Consider the following 15337-nt stretch of genomic DNA (forward strand, 5'->3'; position numbering starts at 1 on the left):
TATATGACGTGTTATAATCTCTAAGCGTTGGCCCGAATTTTGTAACAACTTAATATGGTGGATACCTTACGTTGTTAGGTAATAAGTGTAATTTCTGCAGGGCAATGGTGTAAAAACTAATTTACCATGGCAAGTTTTTTCTTTTTGTGCATAAGAATGTGTATGCAACCTTAACATCTATTACGCATGCACATATGAAGTTACTGACGTCGTGGGGAAGTAATATTTACTTTGCTAAATTAAAGCGTGTGTATTTGATCTTTTCACGACCGTACCATCAGTGCTGGAAATACTCAGGGTTGAAAATACGGGTCGTAGCCCACGACAGTTCATCTTTAGCGAAAAATCGCTGTGTGATGGTGATGGTGATTTTCCAGAATTTTGTTCTTTTATGTTTTGATTGTTTTTAGACGTTTTCTTAATGATTTTTTAAAGCTATAGCTCTAAGTTATCACTGCGCTGGTGAGTCAGCAGCCGGAATGTGAAAAGGCAGAACAACGTCCGATTTCCTCAAACGGCAGTAGCTTTCGAGATTTTGCTTAGCCAAGAAAAGTAGCTGTGTTGCTCTCAGATAATTCACTCAGAGGTTCTTCTATATACCTTTAGAAGTGCGCAGCGACAAATGGAGGAACATAACCCTTCGGGATAAAATGGGAACGCATTGAACTTAACCAAGTTCTCTTGAGAAATTTTACCAGGGCATTCTACTGTTCATTTGCGTCTATAAAGCATCAATCATCATCATCATCATCATCATCATCATCATCAGCCTGGTTACTCCCACTGCAGGGCAAAGGCCTCTCCCATACTTCTCCAACAACCCCGGTCATGTACTAATTGTGGCCATGCCGTCCCTGCAAACTTCTTAATCTCATCCGCCCACCTAACTTTCTGCCGCCCCCTGCTACGCTTCCCTTCCCTTGGGATCCAGTCCGTAACCCTTAATGACCATCGGTTATCTTCCCTCCTCATTACATGTCCTGCCCATGCCCATTTCTTTTTCTTGATTTCAACTAAGATGTCATTAACTCGCGTTTGTTCCCTCACCCAATATGCATCAATAATGTCGCTTAAACGCCGAAAAGGCAAAACTATTGTTAATGTGACTAGAGACTTGTTACAGTTAGCTGCTTTGTCGCTAATTTACACTGGTACCAGAGCGTGCCTATAGCAGCGTAGTACAAATTGATCAAAGTGATGACCATTGTTATCTAAACTGTTCAAAAAGCACGCAAGAAACACGCAAACATTTAACTAGATTATGTTCTGAAATATGGCGATAAATAATGTCCATAAATTTGAAAAACTTGCCGCTAGCTGTCCGAGGAAAGTGTGAAGTGGTTAGGGGAATGCCTTTCAAGTTTGACTGCAGTACGACCGCTTCTTGATCTATTTGAACCACTTCACCGACATAAATTATAGAACAGCCTCTAACTTTGTAGAAGTCTGTCTTTATTCTGGGAACTCTTATGCGATTGACAGCCACTTTTATGTACCATTGAGATCCTATGACGATGCAGCTGAAAGTAGACATCAGAGACGTGCGCCTTGAATTGACGTAATACTAAGAGTCACTCTTCGTGCATGTCAGGTTCACTTCATTCAGAAGCTCTTCAGTGAAGAAGCCTCACATGGCATCTGATTTTTATGCTAGAATTTATAATTCTAGACTTTGGTCATTGAACAAAGTCCAAAGTCATTTAGACTTTGGTCAAAATGGTCAGAAACTCTGTCGTTTGGGAATACCCGTTGAGAAGAACATGTATGGTACTCAAGAAATCTACTGTTAACGGCAAGAGGAAAGCCGTCACGACGTATATGCCGTCAAAAACTGCACTCTGGCCGGCCCAGAAGAAGCTATGAAACAAAGACAGCTAACAAAAAACACTTGAATCACTGGAAATTTCAAGAATATCAAGAATAGGCAACTGTTTGGGGACAAACTAATGTCACTTATAATGGCCAACGCGCTCCGTGTTTCACAGTTCTAAAGAAATTATGGGGTTTATGTGTGCCAAAACCACTTTCTGATTATGAGGCACGCGTAGTGGAGGACTCCGGAAATTTGGACCACTTGGGTTCCTTACGTGCACCTAAATCTAAGTACACGGGTGTTTTCGCCTCCATCTAAATGTGGCCGCCGTGGCCGGGATTCGATCCCGCGACCTCGTGCTCCGCAGCCCAACACCATTGCCACTAATGAACCACGGCACTACGCAAACTAAGTAATCCGCCAAATGCATGGCATCGTTAAGATAGCGGACGCACTACGTCAGCTACTGTTCAGTGTTAATTATGTAGGCGCGTGAGAGGCTGAGTGAGCGTTAACACCACTGACCACTTGGAAGAGGGCCAAGTATGCGTTGAGGACGTTGTCGAAGTTGATCATGGGGTTGTCCCAAGTGTAGTTGTTGGCTTCACATGCCTTGCGGTTTGCGATGTAGGAGCTGTTCAGCCGCGTGCCATTGGCATCGACGCAGCGGTAGAACTTTCCCGCCAGCATCTGGACGCCCATGATGGAAAAGATGAGCCAAAAGATGAGGCACACCAGCAGCACGTTGAAGATGGCTGGGATGGCTTGCACCAGGGCGTTGACAACAACCTACAACCACGGCAGAGGCGAAGGGGGCAAGAAACACACCAGCGTCAGACGGGCAGCCTTCACGGTGGAGTCACAAAAGCGACAAAGAGCGGGCGTGTTCCCAAGCTTCCTCCTCCTCCTGCTCATAGCGTTCTTTTTCAGTGACTAAAATATTGTGAGTAGCGAGCACTATCACGTCATTCGAGCCGTTACGTCTTGTGCCGTTCTGTAACCAAAGAGAGAGTGCGACCAGTGGCGGGGTTTGCCACTGGTGACAAAACTGAGCTATTGTTGCATATTTTTGCATTGTTGCAAAATCATGGCTACGGCAAAAAAATAAACAGTGTGCTAACATCGCGGGAGATACATTACCACAGTGATGCTTTGTTTTCAACTACCGGTATAGTGCACGCAGCGCTGCACGGGCACTTTGTGACTATGACTTCCTGGCGCAAAAATTAAAAAAAATTATGGGTTTTACGTGCCAAAACCACTTTCGGATAATGAGGCACACCGTAGTGGAGGGCTCCGGAAATTTCGACCACCTGAGGTTCTTTAACGTGCACGTAAATCTAAGTACACTGGTGTTTTCGCATTTCGCCCCCATCGAAATCCGGCCACCCTGTCCGGGATACGATCCCGCGACCTCCTGCTCAGCAGATCAACACCATAGCCACTGAGCAAGCATGGCGGGTCGAGCAAAAATTGTTGAAGACGTATCGACTTATTACTTCACTGAGCGTCCTACGTTTAATGAAATATTATTCCCTGTGCATGCATTTTCAGTCAATATGCAATCCGAAGCCGTCTACCGGGCTTTTTGCTATGCCGGTGGTAACTTGCTTCGTATGTGAAACAGCCCGTAGCTTGGTTGAAAACGTCAATACATTGATCTTGCTGCTCCTTCTAGGTTGTAGTTTTTTGAAGGTGGAGCAAGCGGCCCCTTAGGCGGTAGTTGTCGTGTTTAGATTGAACCAAACCATTCGAGTGATCGAGCCCATTTGGTCAAGCATTTCTCCTATTGGAGTGATTGGAATAGTGTCACGCTTCTGGGTTCGTACACTTCTCGCATTGCTTCTTGAAATAAGCGCGCATTTCTCCCACTCGTTTTTTCACACGGCATCACAGGGCAAAAACGTTTCTGCCTGTTTGGGCTAGCTGTACAGTGACGGACGCAGAGACTCCGATTATGATGACGTGTAAGTGCTCGCAAGAAAGGTTAACACCTTCCTTCTTACTTAACTATTACGAGCTGTCATGATTTGAACTGTATTATTAGAGTAATAAGAGTAGAAGGTGGCCTGGATTATAGAAATTTTAAAGCGAAAGAGCGAGGTGGTCTCTCTTTTCGTACGTGACCTTCTGGCGCAACTATACTGAACCGTCTAGGTTGATGAAAGTGCTAGAAACGCAAGGGATTCTAGTGATTCTACTGAGTATACTTGGCGCATGAAAAAATGAAAGTTGGAGCCTCAAGGAATAGGCTTTCAGTGTATTGAGATATCGTGAGCAACCAACAGATCATATGACCTTCCTTGTTACTTAACGTTTACGAGCTGTCGTGATTTGAACTGTGTTATTAGAGTAATAAGAGTAGAAGGTGGCCTGGATTATCGAAATTTGGACGACGCTGAGGGGAGGCGGCTGAGTAGTAGTGCTAGTATCAAGCGTGGCTGACAACATGTAAGCATGTGAAAGGAAAGAAAGTTTGCGCAGATAGCTTATCACTAGAATTTATTTATTGTAAAAAGGAAGTTCTGCAAACAAGGCGAACGCAGGAATGTACCTCTTCTTTCATCTAGCGAAGAAGGGAATTCGTATTACTTATTACGAGTACTTGATTGGGTTAGCTGTGTCTAACTTGTGCATGCTTGTACGCTATGCATTCTTTGTGGTTTTGAATCGCTGTTTTCACAAGCTCTCCATAAATTGCATTTTCACTATCTTTTACAATACGAGTTGTGTGCGTAGACCTGGATGTTCTTCCTACGCACGTAAATTTTGACCACGAACAACGCCCGCAGGCGAATTTTGCGAGTAACCTCTCGAGTATGCCTGGTTGCGTTGAAAGTTATAGCTTTCATGCAGAAGTCCTCTACTGGCAATGCTTTATTTGCTTATTTGGCTGTGTTGCCATTCAAGTGGCAAGGATGGTCGATGCCTTTGCGGTGGCAGCCTGTAACGTGGGACATGGTTGCTACTTTAGGGTTGATGACAAATTGAAGAAGGGGTTTTCGACTTGTGCTCGAACTCGTTCACAAAAGGGTGCAGATGCACAAAATCGGACTTTTCTGGTCAAATTCAACAACTGGGGTTTTTGTGTACGTCTCTGGCGTCTAGAAAAGGACGTCCGCGAAAGAGTGCTTGCCTCCGAGCATGCGCCGCCAGGTGTGTGTAAAACACCGCTATTCCTGTTTACAACTTTGCCACGTACGCTGCCACTGCTGCACTTGATGAATGCCGGTAAAGAAAGCACGTGTAAGGTACACGTGCTAATGAGTTGCCCGCTTCATTTCTAGCCACTGGCGCAGATCCAAAATGATGGATCTCCACTGGCATGCAGTATATTTCAAAACTCAAGATGCAATATATTGCAAAAGATAGCGGCTCAGAAAAAAACTCAATGTCTTCCAAAATTCACAGCACTTGTCATATGGTTTTATTTTTATTTGATTTCTCTGTGGAACCATGACTGCCTCGATAGGATCTACTATAGTTTATCCAGATTTATGAAAACTGTATTTTTAAGTCCACGTTGAGAAATACGTGAGTAGTGATTAAGCAACAACTGTGTACCACAAAGAATGCAAGCATTGGCACAAAACTAATAATAGAATTAAAGACTGTATAAGTAGCTAAATGTATTCAATAAACGCGTTACTACAAGAGTGTTCATTGGTAAGACAAATCAGAGCGAAGACCTGATGCTGAATGCGATCGAGATTCGCTGTAACATGCTCGCTGCATAATGTGTTCAAGTTAGTTATGTATCATGGCGCTCAACGCATTTGGTGTTACAGAGTTGATTGCTTGCTTCAAATAAACATGCGTTCATATGCACACGGCAGAAATAGAAGAGAGGCAAAATTAACCAGACAATATTATACAAACGAGCAAATTTTTTTATTATCGATAAACATATCGGAGGATTAACCTTCGAGGCAATAAAAAATGAAACAACCAAAATAAATAATTAAGTTTAATCTAAAATATTCATGCAGCAGGGATTTCTTCAAGTAATAAATAATAGGAAAAATTGTGCGAAAAGTTCTACTCTACTATTCGTACAAAGCAACATGTCCAAACAAGCTCAGGAGCACATTTCACAAGAATACAGAAGAACAAAACAATTAGAGGCAATAAATGAAAACTAGATGCAAGAGCTGTTTATGAGGAGGAAAAGATGATGTTGTGAGTTATGTAGTACATTGAAATGTTTCCTTTTCCACGAATAGCCAACACTGGGCAAGAACGGAGCAAGTCAAGCACTGCACGCACAAGCTTTATAATTTTCTAACTTATGGCTTATCGATTGCTGCTCAGTTTTACTTATTATTGCGAGCTGCTCCGTTCACCAGGTTGCCGACTCGTTTGACAACAGTGTTGTGAGACGTGAAACACGCAAACATGCGACATCGATACTCGACGAACAAACATCGTTGAGTCGCTCACCTTAGAAGTAGGGGCACGGTTGGAACGAACGGAACACCACAGTGTTTCACCGGCAAGATAAAATTGCGAACGACAAATACTTACCTGGTGCGTAATAACAGCAATCAGGATTGATGGTGCTTGCGTGTGGAATGTCAGCGCATGCAGGCTCAGGCGCATGCAGGGTCACATAGTAAAACAGGCATTGCATTCCAGTCTCTCAAAGCACGAACACTGTATGTATCGTGTGGTGTTCGAGCGTCACGAGTCCCCGCAAGTCAACTCGACAAGAAGTTGACGTCAGTGATCTCTGACATGTCAATGACTCGGGATGTAGACATGGGTGTGGTTTAAATGTGAAGTGCAAATTTGTCCCTGAGGAGCTGTCTTCGGGGCCACGTGTTCAGTGTGTTCTAACAATGTGAACACTACATTGACTGTTTATATTTTACAAATAGCCAATACATTCGTTGTGAGTGTTTCTGACCATGCTTCGCAGGCATATGTACATGTGAAGCACGCTCACTTGAGCCAACTGTTTGCAGCCATACATTGTGTTCAACATATTAGTGAAGCAGTCAACGCGCACATACTAATCGATGCATTCTCAGCAGCATTGTGCCTACCATAACATAAAGTTGACTTTTGCAAGGGCTCGGTGTCGGTGGGAAAGTACTAAGTGCGGATGCATTGCAGACGAGCACTAAATGTGCGTCGGTAACAGACACAACCTACTGTATTATTTGGGCATGTGTCCTCTAACGTGCACTCTACGTCGCACTGGGCATCAAGGAAGTGGTGTTTGGTGGTGTATGAACATTTAGTACAAAAGCAGCGCGAGTCAAACGGAAACGGTTAGAAGAGTAAGAAGGAGATAAGAAAACGTCCAGAAACGCGTTGGTTTAGCACATATTTAACAAGCTTTCATTGTTGCAGCCACGCTTAGCAAAATGTTTTGGCAGCTCCCAAAAAGAGGCGCTGTGGTCGCAATCCACAACACATAGCTCGTAGAGAAACAGCCATAAGCTGAAAAGCACGTGAAAAAGGAAACCACCGAGCAGCATAAAGGCATGTGCCAATCACAATAAGCGCACTGAAGCAACTTGCAAAGCTTTCTTTCTCTTTTATCTGAATGTAAATCGCGATAAAGAATATACGCGTTGTATACATTATGGTGGCGTTGCGGTTGCTTCCTACGCTTTCATGGAAGCGCAAATAATAAAGCGATATGTATCAGCAAGCATTTTATAACACTGCACAGTTTGATACTTAAGTGTGTTTTATCGTAGGAGTCGAAACAAGATATGCATAATCACATTATGGAAAGAAAATTACTGCTGAAAGTCGGCACGTCGTGCCTGTGTGACAATAGACGTTCTATGCCTTTATTATACGTGCTTTTGTCCTACAATAGACTACATCTCGACTACTGGTGGATTAATTTCACGTTGAATACAATTTGACAAAAAACTATTCGTACTTTCTGGTTTGTAAACTGATGTCTGCTGTATAGTATTTAAGTGCGAACCGAATGGTGCTTGCTCGCTGTTGTTGGGATGGCTTAGCTGCCTGCGCTGCCGCTTAGTTACGCTAATTAAAAATAATGAATGAAATAAAGCAACAGAACTTGTTTAGTGGTTTGAATTAGCCGTACAGTAGGAAGGTAGGCGTTGGAAACAGTGCACAAGAAATTACGATGTGGCTTCTGTACTTAGCGCCACTACTCTTATGCGCAGCCACTACCCCTTCGACACCACCCGATTCCAATGGTGAAACATTGCGTTAGGAGCATCGTTTAAGTCGCACAAGCACTTCTTGATCATTACAGAGACATGGTGAATATGTGATCATAATAATTACAACGTGGCACTACATTTTCTTGCGATTTATTTTTACGCTATGTTAAGTATTCCACCGTGGCGGGGCTTGCTGGTCATCAATTACTTACGGCAAACTTTTAATTAGGATATTAGTGCTTCTGGGTGTCACCCAAAGAGCTGTAGGTGTTTGCTTATTGTTTGGAAAAACACTCCAGCAGAATAAAGAAGGCGAAAGTTTTCGTTTTAACAGCACCATGGCCTCGTTTTGTAAATAATTTTATGGATATAAGACCAGTTTAATGCAAGCCGTCGCTTTGTGATACTGGTCGCCTTACTGAGAACTCTCATCACAGTAAAGGTAGCTTTCTTGTTGTTGATCAGTAATTGCACCCTATAACTAATCTTTCCTGCTAGCGAGCTGGTTTCTTAACTTTGTTCTTGATGCATTATCATCAGTATCAATATAAAGTCTGATCTAACTGACCCATCGTACAAGGTCGCGTCGTATTCGATTGGCAAATTAACCGTAAAAATTATAACGAACCAGCAACAGTGCGAGCCTCGTAACTTTATCGTAAGCTAGCGCTTTTTGCACGAGTACGACCATCAACTTATGTGCAATATTGTATAATGTGACACATTTGCAACGGTAGAAAAGTTTAGAGGCATGCAGGAGCTGCCGCATTTCATCAGTTGTAGCACCAGACCGTGACGCCTCATCCCTTTCAGTTTAGCGATAACCAGTAATTTGCTCTTGTTCTCAATATATCTCGACCAAATTTTAGAAACTAGCGAGTAATTTATCTCTCTCGGCCTTTCTCAATAGATGCCCCTTTCCGTGCTATCAGTTAGTCGAAGCGAAGCTCTTGGCGCAGTGCTTCAGCATTGTGACCAGCACGAGCGCGGCGACGACAACGCCCATGTAATAAATGCAGGTGCGCACGGGCCTACACACAGACACGCACAAAACCAGACATGGTGACGACAACGACCACCGAGCATGTCAAGCCCACACGGTGCGTTCTACTCACCCTCATGCCCTGGAACCGGGACAGAGCCCGGAGTGGTCGCAGGGCTCTGAGCGTCCGCATCGTCTTGAAGGCTTGGATGCGGCCCGCCCCCAGCGCTGACGCGATTAGATTGACCACTGACACCTGGCGAAAGGAACAGTCCGCGGCAGCTGTTGGTCGAAGCGTGCGGCACGCGCGACAGTGCGCGCCCGCTGCTCTGCGCTGGTGGCTTTGGTTCGGAGGGGGGTCACTTACCTGGGGGACATTTGGAATGGGGGGGACGGGGAGAGGACGGACGGGCGGATTGGGGGGATCGCACTGGGATGCACTCCCGTGGACCGGAGGGCAATACGAGCTCGTCACGCTTGTAGGCCACGTCCGCGAAATGTTCGACACACTAAGTGAGCCTGGCATTTCGCTTCGTATGACCTCAGAATTTTTTCGTATTGCGAACGAGACTGGGTTGGTATCAGCTGTATCGAAATGCCAGATCATGGTGTTCTTTTGTGTTACTGTGGCACTGTTCGAGAGTTTACGGGGACGTGCTACGCTTAAAGTGGGATAACGTTTTTTCGCAGATTCAAGTAATACATAACAGAAAGTCCTTCCATTGGCGTTATTGCTTTTTTTTCCCCAAGTTTCATGGTTTTTGCTCCGAACTAAATGACGAAAGTAGGAATCTTGTGAATATTCTCTTCACAAGTGTAAAGTCTGCGCATCGCGTCGCTGTTGATTCGTCCAAGTGTCCCTTGTTTCTTGTACAACGTCCACGTATAGCAAGGACAACGGACAACATAGACACAAGACATATGCGTCGCCGCTAGTTCTCGCCAACCTCCCTCATTGTTTACTGTCTGGAGGTGTACCACCTAGGACTTTCCGGTGAGAACTTGACACTAAGAACCCTTTTTAAAGGATTTTCATTGTTTCTACTCTTCCTGACATTGCCAATTTAGCGCATGGAATGCTGTCTTCGTAATCGGACTACTGTAAAGTCCCTAAGGTATTGTAAAGGACTAGGAGTCTACAGATCAATCAAACGCACCAGTTTTTAACCCATGCCTGTTCGCTTTGCTACGTAAAAGTATTGCTACCTAATATTGGCTAAAGGCTTGTACTCGTTGAAATTTCACATGAAGAGATGTGTACAGTGGGTTTTATTGGTTTTGGAGGGTTCGTTTTGGATAAACATTGTCAGTTATTGACATGTAAACATGAGGACCCGATCATTGCAAAATTTGCAGAATAAATACGCTTCCCATAGTCTGTAAAATAAACCTCTTGTTTACACTGATATCTCAGCCGCCAACTAATTTGTAATGCTGGTCATCACGTCATCACGTCATCTATAATGCTTGTCAAGTGCCTGGCATCCGCTGGCAGCGACGTTCACCCTACAACTTTTACACTAATTATTTTTAAACGTGGTCCTTACCGTAAATCATGTCAAAGTATGTTTTCCTTTCATTGGCCATTACTGCTGCAAAGCTACTGCCGCAGTAGGAACAACAGCTACGAACAGCTGAGGAAGGCTGGTGAGAGCAGTTGCGACCAGAAGCCATTCGTGGCGCATGCCTCACACGAGACTAGGACAGCACCACAGACGGACAGCAGACACGACACACACGCGCGCGCGTGCGCACGCCGCAGGTGAGTGCGAGGCAAACAATGCTCTCCTTTTTTTTTTCTTCTAGCGAGTGAAATGATCCGCTGTGCCGCGCTCTGCCCACAGTGCTTGCCATGTGTGCCGCGCTGTTTGAACGCTGGCAGCGCGAGGCCTAGATGTCTCCAGTTTTACTGATAGCTTGATACTGCTCATAATTCGGCAGTATTTTGCCCTATAATTGCTCTATAATGATCATGTCATGCGCCGGATGCTAAAGAGACGCAGGATTTTGTTTTGCTGAACTCATCAAGAGTTTAGGTCGCTGAAATACACACGGTTATCGTAAAGTGCTTTTTTAGACGCCTTGTTTGCCAGTAATTTACGGCTTGGCATACTTCAAGTTTTGTTCTCTGTCAGTAGTTAACCTGTGTTAAGGCGAAAAGTGCGGCGCAGTCGAGCTCTTCTTGACAAGAACACAGTTTGGCTCGAGCGAACTTGACGCACGCGACGTAGCTGCATTCGGAGGCGCCAGCTGCCTGGCTGGCAAGCGCAGCGGGCAGGTGCACGTACACAGAATCTTGATGTGTGCTTCACAACGCCTGCCGTGGCAGACCTTGAGAGATGAATGAAGTATGTGTGTGGTATGTGTGTGTGCATGTGAGTGCGCCCTAACCTGGGTGGTTGGTGTGTGGCTACTTACGCGCATTCCCTCCAGGCGGGACATCGCCCTCAGAGGTCTGAGCGCTCGTAGGGTGCGCATGGTTTTAAAGGCGGGGATTCGTCCATAGCCCATCATGGCTACGGCCATGTTAAAGAAGGACACCTGGGACGGAGGCAGGTTGGTGTGGTTGTTGGGTGGAAAGGGCAAGGAAGAACCGAGGCCGAACGACGAGGCCTCGGGGAAAGAGAAAGCGAAAACAACAAGGCGGCACTGCACAGAAGGCGGAAGCACAAAGGTAGTGAGAACAGAATACGAACGACATGGCAGTGGCGCGAGCATACGCTGGCTGTTTAGTGAAATCTCGCCCGTATAAATGGGTCCAGTTTGCCGCAGGGTCCATTGTAACTTCCTTCTTTTAAAGATCGGGGGCCGCTGAGTGCTGACTGACAGACTCAGTGAAAGACTGACTGACTGACTGACTGACTGACTGACTGACTGACTGACTGACTGACTGACTGACTGACTGACTGACTGACTGACTGACTGACTGACTGACTGATTGACTGATTGACTGATTGTCCTATGCGTGAATAGAACTCTGCTCCTCAATCTCCACAGCATTGAAGAGCTGGAAGCGTCACAGAAATTTACAAATCTACGTAGTACTATTAGCTCTAATGGCGTGTTAGCAAAACATACTGGCTGCACATGTAGATTGCTGTAATACCAGCAGAGTAACCATCGCTTTTTATCAGGTTATTTCTTACGTTTGCGTACTAAAGCTTTGAAATATTTCACAGTGGTGATAGCCAAATTCATCTCATTTTTTTACGCCAATAAACGATCCTTCTTATATTACATTATACCATTAAAGGTCACAATGCCTTAAATGTAGTTACTCATTTTTGTGTGATGCGCAGATTTGTGAGCTGCACAAAAATTGTACTCTATTCTAGCTTCTTGCGGTTCATTCGGATCAAAGATAGGCCAATAGCGCACAAGACGAGTTCGTGTTTGTTACTGGTGGACACTGAGGTAGGGCGCGTTCGTATTCATTCTCATTTCCTTTGTGTACATTTGCGCGATACGGGCGTTGAGAGAGCGGTCAAGAGAGCGACCTTTGGTCGTAAGTTTGATTACAGTCGAATCGATAATGTGAACTTGAGAGCTGGAACCTCTTTTCGGGGGATTATATTTCTATATTATTGATGTTTGCGTAATATACTTTGCGGACACAGTTGGGGTCATGCCACCAGGTCGCCTCTTCATAGCCCTCTCATCAACACAGGTCAAATGCATACACATAATTTATAAACCGATTTCAGTTCTCTCTAATGCACGTATCAATGTTAGGTTAGCTGCTATTTCGAGGAGCCGTTCTTGTTAAGAGCGTTATGGTTTACCGCGTGCATTTGTCGCAGTCACTGATGCCAAAGCGACAGAACCCCAGATTCACAAAGCTGTTCGCAAACAGAGACGGTCGGCCAGTCAAACAGGACGTCTAACGACATGAATGACTGAGGCTCCTAATTATGACAGAGGCCTCCTTACATGCGGCAAATCTGTGTTTGGCACCTGTGTAGGTCACCCACATTCGTTTTAACTGCACATTTTGGCAAAGTTCAGTTAAAGTAGGTCCATAAGCGTTAAGTTTGAATGAACTGTGCTTTCGTAAAAAAATTCAAATGTCAGGCTGCAGGATTGTGCCCAGAGTAATTCCATGGTCTGAAAATTTCAGTAGTTATTAGCGGCTGCTAACGGTCTGGTAGCGATGCTCACATGTCACTTTTGAACTTGTAGTAATAGTATCACACATATGGTGAACCAACCGGCAAAGTGAAAAAGAAAGTTCCGCATTTGAATCGTACCCTTCATGTTTTATACTCTCCTTGCAGCCTTGTTACGTAGTTTATTACCTGAGTAATCTGCTTGATTGGATGCTTGCACGGGCTACATTGCATTTAAAGAGCCAAAGATAAGAAAGACCTTTTCTTTCTTTATAATTATACAGGATGTCCCAGCTAACTTTAGCCACAGTTTAAAAATATGCCGATGCACCCTAAGACAACGTGACCAAATGCATGGTGATGACTATCTCATGTAGTAAGTCACACTGTATTCTTTGATTCTGCTTAATTTCTAATTAGTCAAGCTTAATTAACGAACTTTTGAAGCAACAAAGCTAGGCAAAAATTTCAGTGAGAAAGCTGTCGGGCGGTTTGCAAAACGTTCGATTAAATAGTTCCTAACTTTCCATCTCTTGAGTATTAGTTTTTTTCCCTTATTGCAGATGCCCACGAAACACAAAGCAATACCACGTGGCATGCCCGCTTGCATGCCGTGATTGCAGTGCTCTCAAACGTTCCGCGTACAACCGAACATAGCATTTAGCCGGGTGTGCTGCCGCGTGAAAGCGACAGTACAACCGTTATCGCAGCGCAAGCGATAACGGTTGCTGGTGTCAATCGCACAGCCAACGCCTGCGTCGCGCTGCCCTGTCGCACCAGCGAAACCTGCTAAGTGCTATTTTCGTTTGGATGCCTGATATATAAGGATATAGCGGGCAACACTGACGAATTCTACATCATCAATGAGTGGGTAGCAGTACTCGTCCTGCACCAACAGGCACAAGTTGGAATCAGTTGGCGCAGTACACGGGAAATTAGAGATGGCAGGGAGAGGACTTCGTCCTGCAGCGGAGATCAAGACATGATGATGATGAAGATGATGATGATGATGACGACGACGACGACGACGACGATGAGCAGTAGTCGTAATAAGGCTGAGTACGAGGTATAGAATAAAGGTAGGAGAAGCCTACGCTGAGGTTGCAGTGGTGGCGTAGAGGTAGAGCATCCGCCTCGCATGCAAAAGGACCGTGGCTAAAATCCCAGTGGTGGGCAATTTTCCACTGGATTAAAAAAAGAATCCGCGTGTTGATAAAATTGCCTAAACAGGCCTGGAGTGCGGCCTGATCCTGGTGACCAGAACCGGCAACGCACTCCCTCACCAGAGCAGGGTTGGCCACCCTGGTTCAGTACTTGGCCACAACCTCCTATATGAATACAACAATCAAACTCCGGCACTCAGTCCCCAAGAGCTGCGGAGCCAACTGACCACGGCGGCGGTCAGACCTGTGACGCAGCAGAGCGCGCTAAGAATCTCTGCATCCTGACAGGCCGCCATTGGCATCTGAACCTGGCAACGTTTAACGCTAGAACGTTATCTAGTGAGGCGAGCTTAGCAGTGCTATTGGAGGAATTAGCGGGCATTAAACGGGATATAATAGGGCTCAGTGAGGCTAGGAGGACAAATGAAGCATATACAGTGTTAAAAAGCGGGCACGTCCTGTGCTACCGGGGTTTAGCGGAGAGACGAGAACTAGGAGTCGGATTCCTGATTAATAAGGATTATAGCTGGCCACATACAGGAACTCTATAGCATTAACGAACGGGTGGCAGGTCTTGCTGTGAAACTTAATAAGAGGTACAAATTGAAGGTCGTACAGGTCTACGCGTCTACGTCCAGTCATCATGACGAGGAAGTCGAAAGCTTCTATGAAGACGTAGAATCGGCGATGGGTAAAGTCAAAACAAAATACACTATACTGATGGGCGACTTATATTCCAGAGTAGGCAAGAAGCAGGCTGGGGACAAGTCAGTGGGGGAATGACATAGGCTCTAGCAATAGCAGGGGAGAGCTATTAGTAGAGTCTGCAGAACGGAATAATTTGCGGATAATGAATACCTTCTTCCGCAAGCGGGATAACCGAAAGTGTAAGGGGAGGAGTCCGAAAGGCGAGACTAGAAATGAAATAGAACTCATACTAAGCGCTAACCCTGGCATCATACAAGATGTGGACGTATTCGGCAAGGTGCGCTGCAGCGAGCATAGAATGATAAGATGTCGAATTAGCCTAGGCTTGAGGAGGGAACGGAAAAAGCTAGTACATAAGACGCCGATCAATGAGTTAGCGGTAAGAGGGAAAATAGAGGAATTCAGGATCA

At 45.1% G+C, this 15337-nt stretch overlaps 1 protein-coding gene across 4 annotated transcripts in view; it reads right to left on the minus strand.

Moving 5' to 3' along the window:
- Positions 1-15337, minus strand: part of para (sodium voltage-gated channel paralytic) — a 239893-nt gene that overhangs the window by 14408 nt on the left and 210148 nt on the right. For 2 of the 4 annotated variants that reach the window (XM_075680914.1, XM_075680912.1), the window contains exons 24-25: positions 9084-9206; positions 2339-2602 (exon numbers count right to left, since the gene is read on the minus strand). In XM_075680914.1, the coding sequence (XP_075537029.1) occupies positions 2339-2602; positions 9084-9206 (387 nt within the window). Of the gene's footprint in view, positions 1-2338; positions 2603-9083; positions 9207-11368; positions 11492-15337 lie in introns of all 4 variants that reach the window. The other 2 variants (XM_075680915.1, XM_075680913.1) reach the window with 1 other exon arrangement.

This window comes from Dermacentor variabilis, chromosome 2 (genome assembly GCF_050947875.1).
Source record: "Dermacentor variabilis isolate Ectoservices chromosome 2, ASM5094787v1, whole genome shotgun sequence".
Classification (NCBI taxonomy): domain Eukaryota; kingdom Metazoa; phylum Arthropoda; class Arachnida; order Ixodida; family Ixodidae; genus Dermacentor; species Dermacentor variabilis.